The sequence below is a fragment of the Podarcis bocagei genome (genome assembly GCF_964188305.1).
Source record: "Podarcis bocagei genome assembly, chromosome: 1".
In the NCBI taxonomy this organism is placed as follows: domain Eukaryota; kingdom Metazoa; phylum Chordata; class Lepidosauria; order Squamata; family Lacertidae; genus Podarcis; species Podarcis bocagei.
In genome coordinates, this window is record NC_138125.1 from 6930050 (window position 1) to 6942444 (window position 12395).

At 45.0% G+C, this 12395-nt stretch overlaps 1 protein-coding gene across 1 annotated transcript in view; it reads left to right on the forward strand.

The window, feature by feature from the left end:
* The window catches only part of EXOC5 (exocyst complex component 5), a 37535-nt gene extending 25881 nt beyond the window's left edge, over positions 1 to 11654 (forward strand). Inside the window, exons 10-18 of the mRNA XM_081192324.1 lie at positions 71 to 153; positions 1834 to 2043; positions 3370 to 3517; positions 5211 to 5319; positions 5782 to 5902; positions 7577 to 7663; positions 8130 to 8238; positions 10250 to 10465; positions 11123 to 11654. Coding sequence (XP_081048450.1) covers positions 71 to 153; positions 1834 to 2043; positions 3370 to 3517; positions 5211 to 5319; positions 5782 to 5902; positions 7577 to 7663; positions 8130 to 8238; positions 10250 to 10465; positions 11123 to 11311 — 1272 coding nt within the window. The 3' untranslated portion in view covers positions 11312 to 11654. The remainder of the gene's footprint in view (positions 1 to 70; positions 154 to 1833; positions 2044 to 3369; positions 3518 to 5210; positions 5320 to 5781; positions 5903 to 7576; positions 7664 to 8129; positions 8239 to 10249; positions 10466 to 11122) is intronic.
* The last annotated feature ends 741 nt before the right edge of the window (positions 11655 to 12395 follow it).

The following is a 12395-nucleotide window of genomic DNA, read 5'->3' on the forward strand; positions in this document are numbered from 1 at the left end:
AGTTTCTCAAAACTGGATTATTATATATGAATGTGTTTGAGAACTAGCAGTGCTGGTCTTCATTTCACAGAGTTATATAAAAGATCAATTGGAAGAGCACAAGAAGTCTGACGCAGAGCAGTATCTTCAGAGCCTCTATGAACTGTATACAAGGTTGGTGCTGTACATTACAAATTTTAAAAGTGGGCACGGGCAACGTCTGCTGGTGTCCCCCTCCCGCCACTCCCCATTTTTTGTCCTTCTCCAGCACTTTGTGGATATTCTGTCCATAGATGCTATTTCCTCCCAGAACTGTGGGCTGTTTCTTCTTTTTAAAAAATAATGTGTGCTCATAATGTGTGCCTCCTGACCTCTGTGCCTCCCTACCTGTGCACCTAAATTTGCTGTAATACGAAAGGAGAAATTCAGGGCCGGGGGGCAGGCTAGACACCTCTGCTTCTGTGGTGTTCAGAAAGTGCCAATAGCCAGGGCTTTCTGCCATCACAAGAAATGCGTCAAAGAACAGTGACTGTTACTGGTGGCCCCAGGTGAATATTTGATCCAAGTACATTCAGTACTCTTTGTACTCAGGGCAGCAGGAGCTTTGATTGGTGGTGAAAGAGGAGTGGCAGGAGGGTGACTGGGATGAGAGGATTGCACTGTGTGAAGGTGGATGCCTTCACGCTAAAGAAACAGGGAGAGTAGCACTAGTTGGGCTAGATGACCCTCGAGTTTCTTCCAGCTCTACATTTCTATGATTCTATGATAACAGGGTACGGGGAGCCAAGTTAGTAGACTAAGTAAGCTATCCCTCTTCCGGTAAAGTGAAAATCACCCGGGAAGGGGTGGGGTTGACATTCTCAAACTGAACTGTAATAAAATGAATTTAAAAAGTACAAAAAAATGTCCAGTAGCACCTTAGAGACCAACTAAGTTTATACTGGGTATAAGCTTTCGTGTGCATGCACACTTCTTCAGATACACTGGAACAGAAGTCACCAGACCCTTAAACAGTGGTACCTAAGGTTAAGAACTTAATTCATTCCGGAGGTCCATTCTTAACCCGAAACGGTTCTTTACCTGAGGTGCACTTTTGCTAATGGGTCTTCCTGCTGCTGCCGTGCCGCTGGCGCACGATTTCCGTTCTCGTCCTGGGGCAAAGTTTGTAACCCGAGGTACTACTTCTGGGTTAGCGGAGTTTGTAACTCGAAGTGTTTGTAACCCAAGGTACCACTGTATATAGTAGGAGGGTGGGGTAGGGTTTTTCTCAGAAGGGTAGTAGGAGATGGGTGATTGACTCAATGGGTATGGTAAACCTGTTGATGACTGTTAACGACTGCAATTAGTCCTACAGGAAAAAGCAAGGGATTGTATGCAGATGACCAAAAATAGCTTTAGCATATGTAATGAGACAAGTTGTTAACAGTCGTCAACAGGTTTACCATACCCATTGAGTCAATCACCCATCTCCTACTACCCTCCTGAGAAAAACCCCACCCCACCCTCCCACTATATATATGGGTCTGGTGGCTTCTGCTTCAGTGTATCTGAAGAAGTGTGCATGCACACGAAAACTTATACCCAGAACAAACCTAGTTGGTCTTTAAGGTGCTACTGGAATTTTTTAAAATTTATTTTGACTGTGTCAGACCAACACGGCTACCTACCTGAATCTGTAGACCAGGTCCACACTTGCTAAGCCTTGGCAGTGCTGTAGTGTTTGCTGTGCCCAGACCCCTCACTCCAATCCCTTAGTGAACACTGCAAATACTTTATACCTTAATGTTACCTCCTGCTAATGCATTCCTTCTTTCCTTCTTGCTCCCTCTCCTCTCTCCCTTCCTTAACATAAAGGACTACTAATCTTTCGAGCAAATTGATGGAGTTTAACTTGGGCACTGATAAGCAGACTTTCTTGTCTAAGCTTATCAAATCCATCTTCATTTCCTACTTGGAGAATTACATCGAGGTGGAAATTGGTTATTTGAGAAGCAGGAGCTCCATGATTTTGCAGCGCTATTATGAGTCGAAAAACCACCAAAAGAGAGCCATTGGAAGTGGAGGGTAAGGTTTGGCTTCCAGTCTTGTTTACTGTGCTTCTTTCTTTCTTTCTTTCTTTCTTTCTTTCTTTCTTTCTTTCTTTCTTTCTTGATTTTAAGTTTGCAGTATTCTCAAATCCGCATTAAGGACAAGTCTTTTGTTTAAGATACTGGGTATGCACACATTAGGGATGCGGGTGGTGCTGCGGGTGGTGCCTAGGGCTTGCCGATCAGAAGGTCGGCGGTTCGAATCCCCGCGACGGGGTGAGCTCCCGTTGCTCGGTCCCTGCTCCTGCCAACCTAGCAGTTTGAAAGCACGTCAAAGTGCAGGTAGATAAATAGGTACCGCTCTGGCGGGAAGGTAAACAGCATTTCCGTGCGCTGCTCTGGTTTGCCAGAAGCGGCTTAGTCATGCTGGCCACATGACCCGGAAGCTGTACGCCGGCTCCGTCAGCCAATAAAGCGAGATGAGCGCCACAACCCCAGAGTCCGCCACGACTGGACCTAATGGTCAGGAATCCCTTTACCTTTACCTTTTATGCACACATTTATAATTTTGTTTGCTATCTGCTGTAATAGTTGCTTGCATGTCTTAATAATGCAGTCACAAAACCAAGCTAAAAACTTTGCAGGGATGTTTGTTGTGTGAAATAAACGGAGACAGAAACCAGAGCACATGGCAACACAGTTTACCTTCCTGCCGCAGTGGTACCTATATATCTACTCACACTGGTGTGCTTTCAAACTGCTAGGTTGGCAGGAGAAATTGCCAGCTGTATACCATGTATACCCCATAGGTTTACAATATACGCGTTGCCTGTGGATGCCTGAAGGATTTTGTCCAGCCCATAGTGATACTCCAGCAGAAGGTTGTTTCCTTGCTGTAGCTAATAGCCACCAAGACCACCTCTCTGTTTCCTGGCTGTGCTAACTTGGCATAAGCAGTAGCTTTTAAGAGAGTGTTGGAGGCAGCACGAGGGAGAAGGCATTCCCTGTGGTGGACACATGCATACCTTTTGCCCTATTATTATTCCTGGTCCAACGGGCTTTGCTATTTTGAAACACTGCAAAACAGGACAAAATGGCAGGACAAAATAAATGCTTCTGCATCCCACAGGCAGGCTTGCCTCTGATGTACCAGCTTTAACTTTCTTCATATGAGTTGCCTGTCTCCGATTCTTTCATATTGATGGTGTGACATTTGTTGTTTTTTCTTCAAAAATCTGAGGAATTTGCATTCTTTATTTAAAATGTCTAGCATTGTTCTTCATGTGGCTGAAAGGTTAACCCCGGTTTGCATAACCAGACTTCACTGGGATTAATGGTTTCTGCTTGGTGCATCTCTTTCTAGCATTCAAGAATTCAAAGAGCGGATACGGCAGCGGACAAACCTGCCCTTGGGACCCAGTATTGACACCCACGGCGAAACTTTCCTGTCCCAGGATGTGGTGGTTAATCTTTTGCAAGAAACTAAGCAAGCCTTTGAAAGGTGCCACAGGGTGTGTACACTTATGAATAGAATTATTTTAGGCTATCTCTAATGATTTATCAGAATTACACTGTGAGTGTTGCTCTGTGGACACAAACATTTTCTGAGTGATTGTTCCCATTTTACTGTTTTTATATCTTCTAATAGTTTTTTTAAAAAAAATATCCTAGTTCTTATGCTATTTTTGAAAACTTTTTTTTAGTGGAAAAGTGGCATATAGATGCATGAAATAAGTGTTTCTTCCTGAGCCCCTATATCCCAGCTCAGTCCCTGAGATAATCTGGAGGAGCTTCAACTAGTAGCTGGGCATTTACCTGTGGGTATAGGGTGGTATTTAAATGTAATAAATTTATTATTATTATTATTATTATTTATTTAATGCTGCTGGTGACATGCTTCAGAATGCTGTTCCAGCAGAGATTCAACAACACCCTCTCTCTTGACTTTCAGGCATATCTGAGTATATTCATTAATAAAGTTTTGCTGTTGGGACTAGAGTGAAATTGGCGGGAGCTGCAAGACCATAGTTCCCCCTTCTGGATTCCCTTTTGCAGTACGATAGTGTTTTTCCCGCCCCAACTGCCCTTGGTATAATAGATGTGCCTTCAGTCCGGATTGCCAGGCTCACTTCCGTGTTTGGTTGCTCTCTTCCATTTCACCCAGCTTCCAACAGCATTTTCAGAAGTTGTTGGGGGGAAAGGACGATAGCACTGGAGTCTGGAGAGAGGGCAAGAAGGGCAAGAGGAGCAGCAGGAAGGGTTGTTTCGTGAAAGATGCAAGGAGCCGCGAGGGGCCCAGAAGGCGGATGCGCAGGAGTGGGGAACCCTGGGCCCAGGGCAGAATGCAGCCTCCCAGGCCTCTATATCCAGCCCAGGGAGCTCTCCCCTCACCCAGACTTCCTTCACACCTTCCTTCAGCGTTTTTACCTGTCTGGAATGTGTCCTTGAACTCTGATCACGCCCCCTGCTTGTCTGAAAGGGGAATAGAGAGAGACCTGTGCAAAAAACCTATTGCACTATACAAAGGCAACGTTTTCCATTCATTGCTCTGCCGGCTACTGGCCCCACCCACAATTGGCATGTTGCTTAGAAGGGAGTGGCCCTCAGTACCCCACCCCTTCATTTTCAGAACTTCCTTTTCAGGAAATAAAGGTAGGGGTCCTTAGTAAGGTTGGGCGATATATCGATATTGAAGTCCATATCGTGATACCATAATTTTTGACCTGGCAGTATATGGCAAATCATGATATGTGTGTACGCTCTGCAAAAATCACAGTGTGGGAAAAGACACGGAGCCGGCCAATGCTTCTCTCGATTCCCGCAGCCGCTGTTTACTCTGCTGGCTCAGCTCTCCCTGCCTCCTGCAGGGGGCAGCAGATCACAAGAACAGGCGCCAGCAAAAATCACGATGTGGGAAAAACCGTGAAGTCAGCCTGTGCCTCTGCATAGCTCCATCCTTATTTCACACATAGTGATGCTTAGCTGGTGATATATCAGGATGTTGAAAACCAGATATCGCCCAGCCCTAGTCCTTAGGATGGCCAACAAAAACTTGTCACTTGCAAGTTGCTCTTCATAATTACGTGGTTTTGGTTGGTCTTTGCATGAATCTGTGCAAAGTGGTCTGTGTTTAAAATAGTTTGCATATAATTTTTCACATCTCAGTGCCAGAAAGGTCCTAACAAGCTCTTTCCACTTTTAAAGCTTTCTGACCCTTCAGATCTGCCGAAAAACGCCTTCAGAATTTTCTCTTTGCTCGTGGAGTTCTTATGCATCGAGCACATTGATTACGCTCTGGAAATTGGGTTGGCTGGTAAGTGCAATACTGCCTTTATTCCCACTAAATATTGCACTGTAACGTAGCTAAAATATGTGACCCTTCTTTGAAACAATACATTTTTGGAAACTACTTAAAAGTTCATTTAGTTCGAGGCTGCAGTATTTTGATGTAACTTGCCCTAGCGGTTTAGGCTCCAAACAAAACAGCATCGTAAACAAAGAAACAAAATGTAATGTAAACACCATTCTTAAAATGGCTGATGTGTATATAATTTAGAAGCAACTCTGATGAAATAGATTGGAGTGGTCCCATTTTCAGCTTTTAAAGAAATGAAAATATCAAACACTTAACCTTCATACAGCTTAAAGTCAGTGTCCTTGTTATTGCTGGCGATTCTGCTAACTGGTTCTCAGGATTCCTGATGCTTGTTGGATGGATTGTTTCCTTAGACTCATTCAAAAGTTTTTACTGGTTTCATTATTTGCTTGCTTCTAGGAATTCATTCTCCAGATGCCAAGACTGCAAATCTTTACTTCCTGGATGTCGTGAACCAGGCTAATACCATTTTTCACCTCTTTGACAAGCAGTTCAATGATCATCTGATGCCATTGGTTAGGTAGGTTACCTGTTGTGTCTTCAGGCCAAGAAGCCATGTAGAGTTTGCATTCTGACTCATAAATGTTCCTTCGTAGGGGCAAAAAGTGTTATGCTAGAATCATCTCCTGTCTGGGGCCACATAAAAGCTCCAGAATAAGCAGTCCACAAGCTCCAGCAGGGCAAAGATGCAGTAGGAGACAGTAGTTTGGTTGCTCTTTCTGCAGCCTAGATTCTCCATTAATAATCTCCAGGCTGTTGCCATGTGATTATTATGCAAGGCCTGATTTATCGCAGAGGCTGAAGTAGGAAACATTGGAACTGGATTTGAAGGAAAGAAATAGAGGGTTCTGGGACTTCTGAAGGAGGACATGGAGGCAGACACTGTGGGATTTCTTGCACCCTGACCTACTGGAAGCCGCCATACTGACTTCTGAGAGATCACATATTTCCATGTAATCCTCTGGAGGTTTAAAAACCTTCTTTTGCATTTTTTCCAAATTAAATTAGTTAACTTAGTTTGCAAGATTTTCAGTATTCTGTTGGCTACCGAAGCCCAAGAATGGCATTACATGAGTGATAAAAGGCACCAGTGGCTATTGGACATGATGGCTGTGGGCTAACTCTGAATGACAGTCACTGGGGAACAGCAATAGGAGAGGCCTGTGGCCCTCAGGTCTTCTGCTGGGCTTCCCATAGACACCTGGTTGGTCACTGCAAGAAAGAGGTGGGCTCCCTTTTATCTGATCCAGCTGGGCTCTTTGGATATTCTTCTGCATATGTAATACTTTTCCATACTTGCCTCCACACTGCACCCCCAACAGTTGCACGGCCAGGTTCTCCCTCCCATGTAGCTTGTTCCACACATAACTGCGACTAGGAGGCCTCTTTCACGAGAGGCGAAAATGACAGGATGGACGAACTGGGAAACCCTTGCACATTCAAGTGCCCTGGGACCGAGGGTGCTTGTGTAGCCTTATTGGAGTTCACCGATTGGGTCTGCGTTGCTCCCGGAAAGGAGGAAGGAAGTCAAATGACACTGAGGGTTGGTTCAGAGAAAGAGTTCTTTATTTCTGCTCTCCGGAACAGCAGAAAGGCACTTGCGTGGTCAGTCCACAGCAAGTAAAAAGAAATGAGAGATTACATGCAGTATATATATTCTCCAGGCACCCTCTCCCCCCTTCCCCAGGAATCCAGCCACAGCAGCTTGTACATGCAGGTGGACATCACAGATGTTCCTGCTCCAGCACTCTTCACCATAAAAAGGGTATTCCTTCCTATACTTCTGACCATAAAAGGATCTTCCTGTTCCTACTCTTATCTTGGAGCAAGAGGTCACCATCTCCAAGAACACCCTCTGGCGCTATTCCCAGACTAGGTCTGTGTGTCTTTTGTGGTCAGGATATAAGATAAGGCACAGACGTGTCTTCCCTGTTCTACTGGTACAGTCAAGGCCATACTTGCCATCACAAACTGATAAAGGAGAAGGCTCTGAGCACTTGTTTATACAGCTGGGTTTCAGCTCAAGAGCTCAAGTTAAAGCATGTTAGCTAAGGAAAAATAGGGATTTTGGTGCAGTTTCAAACTGCCTGCACAGTCAGTTTTGGGTTTGGGAAACCCATTCCTTCACTTGGAGTCGATGTGTGTGTGGCAGAGAATGGTAGCTAACAACTTCCCCTCCCTCCTTTTATTACAGCTCTTCCCCCAAGCTCTCCGAATGTCTTCAGAAGAAAAAGGACGTCACAGAACAAATGGAGGTGAAGCTGGACATGGGCATTGACAGGCAAGTGAAGGCTCCATCACCTTTCTGGACCATCACTCAGTTTCCCCTTTTGCATCAACTGTTCATGGTTTGGGACACTTCATTATTCCGGCAAATAATGAAAATTTTGGGGTGGGGAGAATTGTGGACCTGTGTCTAGCCATCCCTCCATCCCAGTGCCTAGTTCTGATTGCAAGTCCCTTGGAGGAAGGGACAGCCATGCTGCTGCTTTGTGAAGTGCAGAGTATCGAGGTGGTGTTATATAAATAACGTGCGTGTTAATCTCCAATTTTAAGAGTGAAGTTTTAAATCGCCTCTGCTGCTCTTTAGCGGCCCACCATTTCTGGAAGCCCAGGGGAATAGGCCTGCGACGGCACACTTCACCGCAAGTTAGCAGTCGCTTTGAGAAGAGGATCGTGTTGGCTTGGGTTTTGCGGGGCTCAAAACGCTAACTTTAAAACAGCCACCTGGTATTTTAACTTTGAAGGACGCTGAATTGCATGATTGGGCAGATGAAGCACATCTTGGCGGCGGAACAAAGGAAGACTGATTTCAAACCAGAAGATGAGAACAATGTTCTGATTCAGTACACTAATGTGAGTAACTATATATAGATTAGTCAATGACAAGTGACACGGCAAGTAATTGGACTGCCGCTGGCGTTCTTCCCTGCTGACTCTGCTCAGCATATGCATTTTATCACACATGCGCCTCCCTTAATAGTCAAGTTTTCTTCACTCTTCTAGGAATTCTGATGCATTTCCATTGTGCGATTTCAGCCTGGGCGAGAACAATAGCGCTTCCTAAATGCTCAGCGTTTTTAGTCATTGGTGTCCTGTTGTGCTGTATAGAAATCATAAGAATGTGGAAGCATAGAGTGGGGTGAGGCTGGCAGATAGTTTAGCCCAGCCCCCTGCAATAAGGCTGTATCCTCTTATGTACTAAGCTACGCTGTATTGATGACTGCAATTTAGCATTTATACCGCACCAGCAGCCAAACCCACCCTCCCACCCTGCGGAGTAGCTCCCAGCACCCCAGATGAAGTGTGCCACATTAAAAAAGCACAGAGTAAAAATGAATACATTCCTTACTGTGCACTTCAGGCTCCCAGATCTCCGTGGTTGCCACCAACAGAGCCACAGTGTATGAAGAAATCCAAATGTTGCACATGGAGCAAAATGCTCAAAATGAATGATGCCTAAATTACCAGGGAACTTATTTTAATAGCGCTGCACCTTTTGCAACCACATTTGAAGGCCTTACATAATACAGTGGTACCTCGTGTTACATACGCTTCAGGTTACATACGTTTCAGGTTACAGACTCCGCTAACTCAGAAATATTACCTCGGGTTAAGAACTTTGCTTCAGGATGAGAACAGAAATCGCGCAGCGGCGGCACAGCAGCAGCGGGAGGCCCCATTAGCTAAGTGGTGCTTCAGGTTAAGAACAGTTTCAGGTTAAGAATGGACCTCTGGAACGAATTAAGTACTTAACCCGAGGTACCACTGTATAAGGACAGTATAACTCCAGAACCTTCACTGGCTTTAGTAGCAGCCAAAGTATTGGGATAATTGTAGCACATGGATTCAAGTTACGAGAGATTCTGACTAGACATCAGGACGAACTTTCTGATAGTAAGAGCTGTTTGACAGTGGAACAGTCTCCCTCGGGAGGTTGTGGACTCTCCTTCCTTGGAGGTTTCTAAGTAGAGGTTGGATGGCCATCTGTCAGGGATGCTTCGGTTGATATTCCAGCATTGCAGGGGGTTGGACTAGATGACCCTTGGAGTCCCTTCCAGCACTACGATTCTGTTATTCTATTTATTTATCTGAAGTGTGAGTGCCTGAGAGAGAGAGAGAGAGAGAGAGAGAGAGATGGGTGCACATCAAGACCACTACTGTGGCTTACTTAATATTACCGTTTGAGTAACATCAGTGGAATTTACTTTCAGGTACTTCCACTGGGATATTTGAATGCTTTTTAAAATAAGAGGCATGAAATAGATGTAGTGAACCTTTTTGTTGCATCAGCATCTCTCTCTGCATGCAAACTTCTGGGTTACTCAGAACTACTTGTCAGACAAACTGGAAAAAATGATTAAATCACAAGTATGATTCTTGTACATTAGTCACTTCAAATAACGGCCACATCACCAATATTTTTTTCACTTTAAACAAGTGTAATATAGTGATAAGCAGGGATTACAAGCCAATTCTAGAAAATTTTCCTTATGAGTGAATCCCATTGAGTTAAATGGGGTTTACTCTCAGATAAGTGGGCACAAGAATGCAACCTGTATTTTGCTGCAGTTCCTGGGAGTTTCACATCCCAGGAATGCCATCTAAAAGTATTGAACTTATTTTCTTCCAAGAGGGCAGCTGAGAAGTTTGCGAAAGAGTGAAGTGTCCGTTCTTTATTCAGTTGAAAAATGTTGTATGAACACAATATGTGAGGTGTCACCTTTCCCCAGTCGTCAGTTCAGAAACCCAACACACACACACACACACACACACACACACACACACAATTTCCACCCTGAGTGGCTGTCAAGCCTGACAGAGCCCTTTTCTTTTTCTCCTCCTAACTTTCCTGCTTACTTTCCAGGCCTGTGCCAAAGTCTGCATCTATGTCAGAAAGCAAGTGGAAAAGATCAGGAATTCTATGGATGGCAAGAACGTGGACGGTGTTCTGACGGAGTTTGGAGTTCGCTTCCACCGACTCATCTATGAGCACCTGCAACAATATTCCTACAGCTGCATGGGTGGCATGTTGGCAATCTGCGATGTGGCTGAATACCGGAAATGTGCCAAAGAGTTCAAGGTATGTGGCCAGTAGGCATGCCCAATGCAATTTGAGATGCAGCACCTTTTCCTTGTATTTGACTGGGTGGCCTAATGTTAAAACGGGATTTACCGTAAAATGGGAATAGTCAAACTGTCAGCCTCAAAAGGTTTGTTGCGTTCATGAACAAAGGTGAGAAAAATATCTGTGCACTGGGTGCATTATGCAAATAATGTTTTGTTAATACAGTGGTACCTCAGTTTTCGAATGTAATCCGTTCCGGAAGTCCGTTTGAGTTCTGAAACGTTCAAAAACTGAAAGCGGAAGCCTCAAAATGGAAGCCTCAATACCAGGCGTAGGCAAACTCGGCCCTCCAGATGTTTTGAGGCTACAACTCCCACCATCCCTGACCACTGATCCTGTTAGATAGGGATGATGGGAGTTGTCGTCCCAAAACATCTGGAGGGCTTAGTTTGCCTATGCCTGCTCAATACGGAAAACTCAAATCGGAAGCTGTGTTTCCTGTTTGACTTCTGAGATGCGTTCAAAAACCAAGGCATTTACTTCCGGGTTTTCGATGTCCGAGTTCCAAGACGTTCGATTACGGAGGCGTTTGAAAACTGAGGTACCGCTATAATCTCTAGGCCTGTGGTATATTTAAATTGATCGTGCTTTGCTTTCCCCCCATTGCTACAGATTGCACTGGTACTGCAGCTTTTTGACACGCTCCACTCCCTTTGCAACCTCCTTGTTGTCGCTCCGGATAACTTGAAGCAGGTCTGCTCAGGAGAGCAGCTTGCTATTCTGGACAAGAACATCCTCCATTCCTTTGTACAGCTCCGCCTTGACTACAGATCCGCTCGCCTCGGCCGCCACTTCAGCTGAGAGCGCGGAAGAAGCAAAACCCAAGTGTTTGCTGGGACTTGGCCTCCTAGAGAGCATAGTGGCGGCTTTTTCTGAGGGTGGGGTGGGGGCCGGATTGGGGAGGGGGCTAGAGAGAGAGAGAGAGAGAGCTCTTGGTAGAAAAATGTCCAGGTGTAACTTAAACTGGTCCTTTCCATTTGTCCTCTTTTCTTCTTCCGTGTAAAATAAACAGCCTCCAGAAATTTAGATTCTGCAAAAGCACTTCCTATTGCCTGTTCATCAGAATGCCGCGTGGCCAGTCTTTCTGACTTGCTGTCTTCTGAATGAATTAAATAAATAAAAGCAAATAAATACATTTTCAGCACTGGTTCAAAAAGAATGACTTGTATTTCAGAACATCCAAAGTGGATTCCTTTGCCCGTGCTGCAACCTGACACCTTACGGTTACCCAGTGGAGAGAAGGGAACAGAGGCTTTTTGTAGATGGGTGTTCCTTAAAACCGCTTTGTGCTCTCTCAAAATGACAACCGCCACAGATGTAAAGTTTTGCTTGAGGAAACTTGGGAAAGCATCAGGAATCGTCTGCCCCTGATGTTCCTGAGGCAGAGCTCTCAATCTATGGCTGGCATCTCTGTTCAGCTGAGCAAGTCTCCTTGCTCTTCCTTTCTCTTTTCCCTTTCCTTTCTCGCCATGCCTTTCCTTGCTCCCAGTTGCCACCAGCGGCCCCCGTCTCGCTGCCTCCTTTTCCTTCCGCTGATAGGCTTGTGCACATCTCTGCAGCATGATCCTGATGAAACATAGTGATGAGGCTTAGTGTACCTGTGGGACAGGTGACAGCTTGCAGGGTTGCCCCACTCCCTTTCCCCCCTGGAAGAGTGTGGGAATGTTAAAGACAGTAGGAAAGGATATACTGGATAAGTATTATCCGTCCTTCACTCACACTAGCAAGTGATGTAGCAGAGCAGATTCCCTGCAATATAGCTGGAAGCTGGTTTGCAGATTCGTTTGAATCTCTTAGTTAAGATTATTTCCTGGTGTCCCCTTTAATCCCCCTCAAAAGAATAAAGACACAAGAGTCCTTCTGAGTAAAGTAACAAAAAGTTTAC